This window comes from Megascapheus bottae, chromosome 10 (genome assembly GCF_031878675.1).
Source record: "Megascapheus bottae isolate mThoBot1 chromosome 10, mThoBot2.hap1, whole genome shotgun sequence".
Taxonomy (NCBI): Eukaryota; Metazoa; Chordata; class Mammalia; order Rodentia; family Geomyidae; genus Megascapheus; species Megascapheus bottae.
In genome coordinates, this window is record NC_143518.1 from 26,168,259 (window position 1) to 26,180,805 (window position 12,547).

Here is a 12,547-nt window from a genome sequence, read left to right on the forward strand (position 1 = left end):
TACATAACCTTCCCAGTGGTAATTGCTTCTAGGAAGCACCTTTCTGGGATAAATAGCTAGTAAGAGGCAAAACCAGGACTTGATAGCATAAACAGTGTTTTGGGGGGTCTGACCACAGTATTATGTTTGCATTCTGACCAGAAAGGAGTGAAGTTCTTAGTAGTTTATATTATCATAATGCTTGGGAAACTTGTAACTTTTTTTTAAAAAAAACAACCCAATGGGTATAAAATGACTTAGATATTATGTTATTTTTTAATTTTCTGGTTATTAGTGAAGCATACTTATATATATATGTACATATACATATGTGCAATGATGGCATTAAGATTTCTTGTGTGAATTGCCTATAGTTAAAGATGTCTTTAAAGTGACTCAGCTTCTTCAAAAATATGAATAATTTAAATTACTTATAAGTAATATAATTATACTTAGATACTTATAATTGTACTGAAATGTATACTTATATAATTATAATTATATTACATTAATGAGGAAGGTATAAAGCATTAAGGAATACTAGTAACCAAAGACTGGTAATGTATTTATTTTAAATGGATCACACTATTAGTTATTTGGATACTGAGTGTTGAACTCAGAGCCTCATGCTTCCTAAATAGGGTAACTACACTTGAACCCTATCCCAGTCCCTCAAAGGCTGCTTTTTAAAACTCTTGCCCAGGATAAGAGCAGTCTTTCCTGTTTTTGAAAATCTGATTCACTCTGCAGCCCACTACAATCTGGCTTATACTTCTGTTACTCCATTTCTTTATAAAGTGGAACAATTCAACTCTTTTTATTTATTTCAAGGCCTAGTAAACTCTGTCTAGAAATAGCACATGATAAAGCTGGTATTTACAATACTTACAGGACTGTTGAGATTCCAGTAAGATGATGCCTTTGGAGGAGCCTGAATCTCTAGTTGAAAAAAAAACACCACCTAAAATAGATTTTATCTGGGTTGTGTGTGAGGCTGTGACAGCAGCCAAGCAAGTCTCCAGGAGCTGCAGAACTTAGTGCATAGCGTGTCAATCAGAAATCATATCTTCTTTTTCATGCATTTTAATACAATTTCTGGACCCACAGTTTAAGATTAACAAGATACACAGAGCCCTTGTCTTGTGGGTCCTCATCCTTGAGAAGACATGAATTACACAGTAGTTTATTCATAGCTAGATAAAATTGAAAGTGATATACAGAGTGATGAGAAAATGGGCAGTCTTTAAGATGTCTCTATTGCTCTCTGACTCACGTGTTTGGATCCCTTCTGCACACACCCATTTCCCTTTCTGTTTCATTATGTTCTAATGCAGTGGGATAGATCAAGGAATCAGCAAGGGAGCTCACCAAATACAAGATGCCCAGCTCTTTCAACCTTTCAGCCATCAGAATTGTGAACAAAATGAACTCCTTACTTTATGAAGTGTCCAGCCTCAGGAATTTTGTTATACTAACACAAAATGAACAAGGACAAGAAGTATACAGAGGACCATTCTGATAGGTGATTTCAAGCAATCATGGGTGGGTCATCTGGTTCTCATTTTCTTATGAAATTTGAGTTGTTATAACCTGTTAATCAATAGTTATTAGTTACATGATCCTGATAAGGAAAACTATAAACTATAAATATGGGATAAGCCGGAAAAGACAGGATAGAGGATGCAGTCTTGCGCATAGTAATGGACACCTGTAGTCCCAAAACTTAAGAAACTAGGGCAGTGGAGTTGTCAAGTTCAAGACCAGTCTGTACTACATGGTAGGATCCTGTGTCAAAACAAATAGATGAAAATGCCCCTCTCCTGGGAACTGAACTACGGCCTAACATATTCTAGGCAAGTGCTCTACCAATGAGTTATATCCCTACTAATCATTTTAAAATGAGTTCACTTTTGCTGACAAGACAGATGTTGATTATTGCTATATTGGGACCTCTGTACCACCTGTGAATTAGAAAAAAATATTCCAGACTGAACAACATGCTTTATTGACTTGATGTGTGTGTGTGTGTGTGTGTGTGTGTGTACAATGACCGAACTTTTATGAAAAAGGATTTGGCAAGATTTAGCACACTGCATTGGCATTTACTCTTTGAGCTACCATTTTTTTTGTAATGTAACAATCTTTTACAAAAGAAATGTGAGGAAAGAAAAAAGGTAGAAAAAAGAATTAAAGTAAGTTATTTACAAGTTTATTCACTGTAGGATTCTTTGTAACAGCACAAAATAGAAATATCTAAAAGCCTTTCAATAGGGGACTATTAAATAAGCTATGGGATATCTACAAAATAAATACTAGGCAGCCATAGAAAGAAACAGGAAAGAGCTATTAAAACATATGGCAAGCCTGTTGTCAAGTGATAAAAACCTAAAGTATCTTTTTTTATCACTATAGTGAAATACGTGATATAATTAATTTATTAAAAAGACAGGTTTCATTTGGGCTCCTAGATCGAAGGTTCCAGTCCATGTTCAGTGGCCCCATATGTTTCTGAGCCCATGGTGAGGCAGCATATCATGGCAGGAACCTGTGTTGGAGGGCTCACTCACCTCACTGACTGATGCACCTTGGCTGAAAAGAGCTGCCTGTTCAAAGTCTCAGCTCCCAATTTGGAGTAGCCTGCATCTGTCTCTGGTGAACAGGGGGATCTGAAGGCATGTGTCTCCTGCTCCAACTTGGGACCACTCTGAACTTCCCTGTGGGGCTGCAGAGACCTTTGCTAAGACTACACAGTACCCCAGTGCCTCTTTCCACCCTGTTTTTGCCTCTTTCATCCCACAGGTGTCAGTCCCAAGAATACTCTCTAATAAATCCTTTGTGTAGTAAACTCCATCCCAAAATGTGCTTCTTGGGAGCACAGCTGTAAAAGTTGGTATCGAGTGGTTCAAGAAAGGAATCACATTCACTCGGAACAGACAATCACTTCTCGTATTATCCCTCCAGTTGCAAAATATCTGCACAGATCTAAACCAGCTAGAAAGTCTATAAAAGATCACACTGTCAATGGCATAGTGCTTACTAGACCCCCAAACTAAGATGTGCATAATATGTGGGAGGTACTTAGGGGACTCATGTGCTTCAGAGGATGGGAGGCTAAACCAATGGGTATTCAGCAGTTCTTTATATCAGGGAATCTTTAGGGGGTCTAGCTGTCTGAGGCATGGAGATATCGGTACTTCAGTATGGGACCAGTTGCTGCATCATGCCTGGTATTTCTTCTTAGATTCTAACTACAAACAGGCCTACATCTAGGCAGTGGTTCTAACTCATAGACCAGATGAATTAAAAGACTCTTGTTTTTCAGTAGAGAACAGAGCAAAAAGGGCTTTGCATTCAGTCTAGTGGGGGAGGTGCCACATGACACAACATACAAGTACACAATGGTGAAAAAAGATGTGGAAATTTTAGCAAGTCTCAGTGGAGGTTACATTCTACACCCCTAGGCTTCTAGAGTAAGCAAACTGGAAACGATTAAAACCAAAGCCCAAACTGGCATCCCACTGTATCTGACACAGGTGGACTAGTTATGCATGGAACATCAAGTGATACGTAGTTAGAATTTCCCATCATGAGCTGGATTTGTTCTATCAGACCTACCATGTACTAGAGTTATGGACAGTGGAGCAATTCATTGTAAGATGAAAGTGGTACCTCCAGGATGCAGTCAAGGAGGACGAGAGGTGGTTGGACTAGTTGAGGTGAGTCTGGTTACTCCAAGGTAACTTTATAACTTTATGTGCTCTAATTTATTAATAATTAGTGTGTGTGTGTGTGTGTGTGTGTGTGTGTGTGTGTGTGTGTGTTGGGGAGGGGAGGGGATAAACAAAATGTTATAAATACACCCCTTCCTAGTTTTCAGAATACATCTTCAAATTTCCAGAAAAACAATATCTTCCTTTAAAAGCAAAATTTTAAAAGACTACCTTGGGTCAACCAACATGCCTATCTTATTTTTTTTTGGTTTTTGTTTGTTTGTTTGTTTGTTTTGCCAGTCCTGGGCTTGAGCTCAGGGCCTGAGCACTGTCCTTGGACTTTTTCAAGGCTAGAGCTCTGCCACTTGAGCCTCAGCACCACTTCTGGCTTTTTTCTATGTATGTGGTACCGAGGAATCCAACCCGGGTCTTCATGCATGCTAGGCAAGCACTTTAACCACTAGGCCAAACTCCCGGCCCCTGCCTATCTTATTTTTAAATTTTATTTTTTTAAGATGGCAAAATACATACCACGTTACCGAAATTTTGCAGAATAAAGACACCCTCAGGCACACAGCACTGTTATTATATATATTTTTAAAAAAGTGATTTTCCGTCTTCCCGCACCTTGCCATCTTGACCTTGGCGTGCAGCCGGAACTGCGGTGCAGGATGCAGGGGCGAGGCGCTGCGCCGTCGCCATGGTAACCGCGGCAGTCCGGGCCCAGCTAGCGGTGAGTGGGGCTCCAGGCGCGGGAGGGCTGGCGGGGCGCGAGGGGCGGGGTTCCCCTGCTGGGACTGAGACCAGATGGATGGACTGGCCTCTTCCCGCCAGGCTGCTCCAGCGGGGGCTGGAGGAAGGCAGGCCTCAGCGGCGGGGGTGGGGGGGTCCATCACCGGGGACCCGATCACAGCCCCTCCTCCCCCTCCCATCCTCCCATCCCAGAGGAAGCCTTCTCCCCACGTGCCTGGGGTGACCCTGGTGGTCCCCGGGTTCGCTCTTCCCTGCCCCCCAGGCCTTGCCTTTGTTGAATCTTGCCAACGGGCTATCCTGGGTGGGGGGGCTGGGAATGGGGAGGGTGGACTGAAAGGTCGAAGGGATTGAATTCCTTGAGCTGGGACTTAAAATCCCGAAAAGTATACTTATTGAGAAAGAGAGGGCGAGAGGGAGGGAGGGAGGGAGGGAGGGAGAGAAAATGAGAGAGAGCTTGAAAGATCCTTCCCCATCTGCAGCCTGGCAACTTGAGGCTGTCTAGTTTGCCTTTTTGCGCGTGGTTTATGGTCTTCCTCCCAGAGACCCCTCCACTCTCCAGGGAAAGCCCTTCTGGATCCTCCCATCCTCAGGCATTAAAATGTCGATGCACAGCCTTTCCCCCTCCCCCCTGTACATTAAAATATCCTTTGGTTGAGGGCAACTGTCGCTGACATTGTTGATTTAGGCTGAGAAATCCAGTGGATTAGAGACCATGACCATTTCTACCCAAACTAGCCTTTGATTTATTACCATCTCAAAGAACCGGCATAAACTTGTAGTACTGCGGGGCCTAGAGCATGGCCTAGAGGTAGAGTGCTCCCCTAACATGCATGAAGCCCTCGGTTTGATTCCTTGATACCACATACACAGAAAAAGCAAGAACTGGTCCTGTGGCTCAAGTGGTACAGGGCTAGCCTTGAGAAAAAAAGTGTCTAAGAACAGTGCCCAAACCCTGAGTTCAAGCCCCAGGACTGGCAAATAAATAAATAAACAAAACTTATAGTACTGGGATATGATCTCAGGGCCTAAACAAATGTTCTCCTACTTAAGCCATGTCTCTAGCTCCTTTGGTTTCAGGTATTTCTCACAGAATATCCTTCATTGCTGACATTACAAGCATGAACTACCTTGGCTGCTGAATTTTCAAGAACATATTCTGTGACTTCTTTTTTCTAACCTTCGCTGCAGTCAGTACATGATCCTTGTTAATGAACTCATACCTATTCTGACAAACATCTGTGCTGGACTAGTCTGCAGATCGATAAACATTCAAATGAACTGATAAGTTGCCATGTATCTTCAAATGAAGGTGAGGTTTCTGTCACTCTCGCTGGGAGACAGGTTGAGAGCTCCATCCTACCCGGACATGAATATCTTCAGCTTCAAGGTCTTTTGCAGGTGCTAGCCTTTGGTTAGAATTAGATGCATCATTGTTGTCTGGCATACAGAATATGATAGCTTAGAATGTTACAGCTGTCTATATTCTTGAGTTGCTATACCATCTGCATCCTTAAACTTCCTGGGTTTACAAAATATGTGAAAATATGCAAGTCAATCTTATTTAGCGTTTCCACTATTTATTTAATTTTGTGGGTCATGGGGCTTGAACTGTGGGCCTGGGTGCTGTCCCTGAGCTCTTCAGCTCAGGGTTACCACCCTACCCCTGGAGCCACAGCCTTACTTCCTGTTTTCTAGTAATTAATTGGAAGAGTCTCATGGTCTTTTGTGGTCTTTTGTGCCTGGACTGGCTTTGAACCGTGATCCTCAGATCTCAGCCTCCTGAGTAGCTAGGATTATAGGCATGAGCCACCACACCCAGCTTCTTTTCCACTATTTATAATCACAGTTACTCCAACAGTTTGTAAGTGTGTATATACTTATAGAAAGAAGACATTAATGCAGGACTATAGTAACTAGAGAAATTCTAAGAGTCTACCAATTATTTGTTGGCTGATGGAGTGCAGTGCTAGGGTTAAGTCTAGAGACTCAACTGTGCTGGGCCAGCACAACCCCTACATCCTACAGGATGAAGTGTATACTGTGATTATCTTTCTTTCCACTCTCTTAGCCTTTTTGCTTTCCTTTATTTCACCAGTTTTGTTTTTAGCATTCTTTAGACTATTGCTCCTTAAAAATAAGACCAAAAAACTATGGCCTATGGGCCGATACCTATTTTGCAAGTCATAGTTTCTTTTTTTTTTTTTGCCAGTCCTGGGCTTGAGCTCAGGGCCTGAGCACTGTCTTTGGACTTTTTCAAGGCTAGAGCTCTACCACTTGAGCCTCAGCACCACTTCCGGCTTTTTTCTATGTATGTGGTACCGAGGAATCGAACCCAGATCTTCATGCATGCTAGGCAAGCACTTTAACCACTAGGCCAAACTCCCAGCCAAGTCATAGTTTCTTTAAACACAGATACACCCCATTCATTTATGTGATTTTGATGATCACTCTTTTTTTATCAAAGAATTTATTAATGTTGATTTTTACATCATAGTTCAAATAACATGTTTAATAAACAAGTGTTCAAGAAGGGAATCTCTATATACAATCACTGGCACTTAGTTTTTAGAACATAATCAAAATTAGGCTAAGGGTTTGTATATCATAGATCCATATTAATTTATGAAATAAAACATTATGTTTATAGAGTCATAGGTGTCTATGTCTATATAGTTATGTTTATATTTCCATTACCATGTCCATAGCATTGGGTATGCAAATATTGAGTCCTCCCTCTTGTACTGTTTGGATCCAATAGCCACATTTTAAGGATACCATGCACCTTTTGTTCCTTTGGTCTTGACTTGTCTCACTCAACATGATTCGCTCTAGATTCATTCACTTCCCTGCAAATGCCATTATTTTATCTTGTCTCTTGGCTATGTAGAATTCCATTGTATAAATACACCACATTTTCTGTATCCATTCATCTGCAGTAGGGCATCTGGATTGTTTCCATTGCCTGGCTATTGTGAATAGTGCAGAGATAAACATAGCTGAGCAGGTGTCCTTATCATATCTTGGGTTATGATGTTCAAGATAGATGCCCAGAAGTGGTATGGCGGGATCGTAGGGAAGGTCAATTTTCAGTTCTTTAAGAAACCTCCACACTGCTTTCCAGAGTGGCTGAACTAGTTTACAATCCCACCAGCAGTGTAGTAGGGTTCCTTTTTCTCCACCACCCCGCCAGCAACTGTCATTAACCATGGAAATTTTTATGTGGAAAATAATAGTACAGCTGGGCTCATGCCTGTAATCCTAACTACTCAGGAGGCTGAGATCTTAAGGCTTAAAGATAGCCAGGAAGACAAATCCAAAATACTCTTATCTCCAGATAACCAGCAAAAAGCCAGAGGGGGAGGTGTGCTCAAGTGGTAGAGTGCCACCATTTTCAGCAAAAAAAAAAGGCAAAAGCATGAGCCCTGAGTTTGAAAGCCCTTATCTTAATTCAGACTTTTGTAGTCATTGTCAAATTGTGTCTCCTGTCTTTGTCTGATTTGAATACCTTGGCTTGTATGTATGTTATATTATACTTCATTTCTAGCACTAAAATCTTCGACAAGCCCTCTCTGGTTACCTACAAAACCCAAGTTCAGACTTAAGCAATCTGTCCTCTCTTCATGAGTTTATGCTTATTTAAATGTTGTGCAAGGTAGCTTCTTGTTCATGCCCTAAAATATCCTGCATTTTTAATTTGGCACTTTTAGATCCTTCTGAATTGTCTTCCTTTGGAAATTTCAGTGCTAATGTCTTGCCTGTTATCTATGAACTAGTTTTAAAGCTGGATTCTTTACTAAATGTATGATTTCCTTTTCCTGCCCCATTCTTTACTTCACCTGTCCTTTACTCCTGGGAAACATTCAGAACCTTGTGTTCACACTCTTTTTCTTTTCTAAATAGTTCTTTTGTGACACGGTGTTTGCTTTGTAGCCCTGATTTATCTAAAACTCATGATCCTCCTGCCTCAGACTGGAATTGCAGGTATATTCCATCGTGCCCACCTCCTTCTCTTTCCATGGTGTTATTGCATGGGCTATTGGCCTGAGAGGGGTTCTTACTGGCTGTGGCCAGATGTTGCCCTCACTTTCTTGAAAGGTCTTCCTCTCCATGTGAGAAGCAGCAGGGAGAGAGTATGTGCAGCTAAGACACCACGTACTGTTAGGTGATATGGAAACAAGTCAAAGAAGCACGTGCCATTATTGCTGTTTCACTGCAAGTTGCTATGTGCAGCTCCCACATAATGTGCCTCACATGAAAGGATGACTAGTGGGGGAATGGAAGGGCAAGGGGCCCCTGGCAGGAGCTGCCTGCCATGTGGTATACCACTGGAATTGATTTTGTTCAACAGTTGTGTACTGTTTTGTAGGACTATGTCCCAGTCTCTGTTTATTAGTTTTCCCCTGAAGGTACTCATTACCATTTGTGTCTACTGTATCTGTTCCCTTGAAACGTTAAGTTGTTGAGAACAAGAGATAAATTTGATTGTTGCTTTGATGATTTATATAGTATCTACATAATAGTATATAATAATCTTTCACTAATTATTACTGAGTGAATGGATTGTATCTAAATGTCACTGCTATGTTTTGAAGTCTATAATTTGGCTCCAGTAATCCAATTTTCTGTCTCTGTCTGTCTGTCTGTCTGTCTGTCTCTGTCTCTCTCTCTCTCTGTCTCTCTCTCTCACACACACACATATGCTGGCACTGGTGTTTTAACTCAGAGCCTTATAGTCTGCTTAGCTGGTGCTCTGTTACTTGAGACACTTTCCACTTCCAGCCTTTGCTAGTTTACTGGAGCTAAGAGTCCCTCAGATTTGTCTGCCTGGGTTGGCTTTCAGCTGTGATCTTTAGATCTCAGCCTTCTGAGTTTAGGGTTACAGGCACATGAGCTTTCCTTAAGGAGGGTCTGTTTTAGCCAGGCAGAGCTCTTTAATGTTCTTTTTTGTTTTTGTTTTTTGCCAGTCTTAGGCTTGAGCTCAGGGTCTGAGCACTGTCCTTGGATTTTCTCAAGGCTAGAGCTCTACCACTTGAGCCTCAGCACCACTTCTGGCTTTTTTCTATATATGTGATACTGAGGAATTGAACCCGGGTCTTTGTGCATGCAAGGCAAGCACTCTATCACGAGGCCAAACTCCTGGCTGCTCTTTAATGTTCTTTTAAAATAATTTTTTTTGTGGGTCATAGGGCTTGAACTCTGGGCCTGAGTGCTGTCCCTGAGCTCTTTAGCTCAAGGCTACCACCCTACCCCTTTAGCCACAGCCCCATTTCCCCTTTTCTAATGATTAATTAGAGGTAAGAGTCTAGTCTTTTGTGCCCAGGCTGGCTTTGAATGACGATTCTCAGATCTCAGCCTCCTGCGTAGTGAGGATTACAAGCATAAGCCACCACGCCTGGCTTAAAATCATTTTCTAATGAATTTAAATCACTTTGATCTCTTCCCATTTTTTAATGTTTATATGACACATTTAGCATTTTGGCATATACTAAGACAATGTATTTACTCATCACAGATGCACAGCAAACTTTATTGATGGGCAAAAGTATCTGTATTCTTTTTGAATTATTTTCTTAATGTATTTTTCTACTATATTGTTGATTGAATGATCAAATAAATATGAGTGTGAAAAGATTTCTATTTTGGTCATAGATCATATTTTGGGAGCTAATGGAGGCAAACCAAAGCCTTGAGTCAGATGGTTCAGAGAAATCACTATCTTCCTCCCAGCAACTAGATGATGATGAATCCCAAGAGCCAGAGGAAATGGGCCTAGAGAACCCCCTCCTTCAGCCTGCTCTCACTGGGGATGTAGAAGGTTTGCAGAAGATCTTTGAGGATCCTGAAAATCCTCATCATGAAAATGTCATGCAACTTCTCTTGGAGGAAGACATTGTTGGGAGAAATTTGTTGTACGCAGCTTGCATGGCTGGGCAAAGTGATGTCATTAGAGCTTTGGCAAAATATGGTGTGAATCTGAATGAGCAAACCACTAGAGGTATTTTATCTTTTATCTCTTACCAGTATTTCTTAGGACTAACTAAAGATACTATGTACTGTCTTTATGGCTAGATGAATTTGATGTACCTGTTATATATGCATACATACATGGATGGTGCACACAGGTAAATGTATCAATGATGACAATGTCTATTTAGAAATGCAGATTTTATTATTTAGTTATGTGATTTGACGAGGTGCCTAAGTGTTTTTTTTGTTTCTTCATCTTAAAAATGACTTTATTTTCTTATAGGGTGTTATGAAGATTAAATAATTTAATAAATATAAGTAATATGTTTGGCAAATAGTAAACTTTCACAGAGTAAGTTTTTTTTCATTTTTTTATTATCAAGGTAATGTATAGAGGGGTTACAGTTATATTCACCAGATAGTAGGTGCATTACTTCTCACACACTGATATCCCTTGTCATGTTTTTGTTCCTATTGCCCTCCCCATCCCTCCTCATCTTTCCCCCCTTCCCTTTCTTATTTCAGATAAACAAATAAACATATATACAAATACCAGGTAACAAAGTCAGAATCAGTAACAATATGAGATTAACCAAAGGGCAACAAAGGAGAAGAGAAATAACATAGTACATTAAAAACAACAATCACTCAAGATAAAACTCTTGTTTCAATATCCCAGAGATCCTTTCATTTACTCTCATCCTATATGACCTTTCACATAGTTCTTAATATCACTGTGTTTTCCGTTGAAAAGATATGACTTTTTTGCAGTCATCAAATTAGCTCTTCCAATTCAGTAATTTTTTTTTGGTAGACAGCAGATGTAATAGGTGGTCATGGTAGAAAACAGTCATCTTTAGCAAATATGGTCTGTGCATTCTCCTCACTCATTTGGAAATTAAAAAAAATAGATTGAGCCCTAATAAAGTCTCAAATATCAATCTGTAGCATTCCTGAGTCTCTGATCACAATAAAAGGAGAAAATAGCAACAAAAATTAAGTGAGGCAGACACCAGTGGCTTATGCTTATAATCATAGTTACTCAGAAGGCTGAAATCCCAAGTTCTGTGGCTCAACTCAAGCCCAGGCAGAAAAGTCTATGAGACTCCCAAAAGCTATGCAGAAGGCGTGAATTAAGTGGTAGACTGCCAGCCATGAGCAAGCAAGCCAAGCAGGAACATGAGGCCCTAGGTTCTAGCGCTGGGTTACTGGTGTGTGCTTGGGATCCAGAACATTTCCTGTTTGGAATGGCCTCCTAGTCATGTTTTATATTTCTCCGTTGGCAGCTCAACAGCCATCTTCAGAAGGCAGGAACACTAAGGGTGGTGTGTATTTCCTAGTTCATTTCATAGCTACTGTGTTCTGAATGTGTCCTCCAAAATCCACGCGTGAATGTCCACTGCAACAACATTGGGCACTGTTCCTCATAGCAAGTGTTTGGATGGAACCCTTAAGCATGGATTAATGCCATTATTAACAAGGGGGGTTAGACATGGCACTTAAACCTGTAATCTTGAGAGATGGAAGATCAGGAGATTGCAGTTTGAGGATAGTTAAGACAAAAAAAAAAAGCTTAGGGACCTCCATCTTCACCAATGGTTGGGTGCAGCTGTGTGCACCTGTCATCTAAGTAATGTGAGGAAGCATAAATTGGGAGGATCACAGTCCAGGCTTGCCAGGACAAGAGGCAAGACCCTATCTCAAAAAATAGCAACACAAAAAGGGCTGATAGAGTGGCTGAAGTGGTAGAATACCTGCCTAGCATGTGCTGTGCAAGGCTCTGAGTGCAAACCCCAGTACTGCCCCAAGTAAAACAGAACAACAAATACCAAACTCTCTGGTAGAAGACCATAGATTTTAATCTTGCTTTGTCTACCTACTCCCAGTGTAGCCTTAGGTAATGGTACAGATGCTCTGAACTTCATCTTCCATTGCATATTTTAATGGGGGTGTTAGTGCCCTCCTTAGGGCAGTTGGATTTAATGGAGTATTCTAAAATGTCTAGCGCTCAATAGATCCCATGCCTTTGTTTATTCTCTTGCTCAATTCTCGTGTCAAGAAGAGTTGTCAATGATATTGTGTCAATATCATACCTGTCTCTGTGGGTACCGTGAGTTTTCATAATCCTATATTGATTT

At 40.9% G+C, this 12,547-nt stretch overlaps 1 protein-coding gene across 5 annotated transcripts in view; it reads left to right on the plus strand.

Moving 5' to 3' along the window:
- The window catches only part of Ankrd45 (ankyrin repeat domain 45), a 33,691-nt gene that overhangs the window by 2,924 nt on the left and 18,220 nt on the right, over positions 1 to 12,547 (plus strand). The window contains exons 1-2 of one of the 5 annotated variants that reach the window (XM_090340416.1): positions 4,369 to 4,422; positions 10,092 to 10,437. In XM_090340416.1, the coding sequence (XP_090196542.1) occupies positions 4,390 to 4,422; positions 10,092 to 10,437 (379 nt within the window). In that variant the 5' untranslated portion in view covers positions 4,369 to 4,389. Of the gene's footprint in view, positions 1 to 4,368; positions 4,423 to 5,527; positions 5,752 to 5,772; positions 5,841 to 10,091; positions 10,438 to 12,547 lie in introns of those variants that run through there. The other 4 variants (XM_090340417.1, XM_090340419.1, XM_090340418.1 and 1 more) reach the window with 4 other exon arrangements.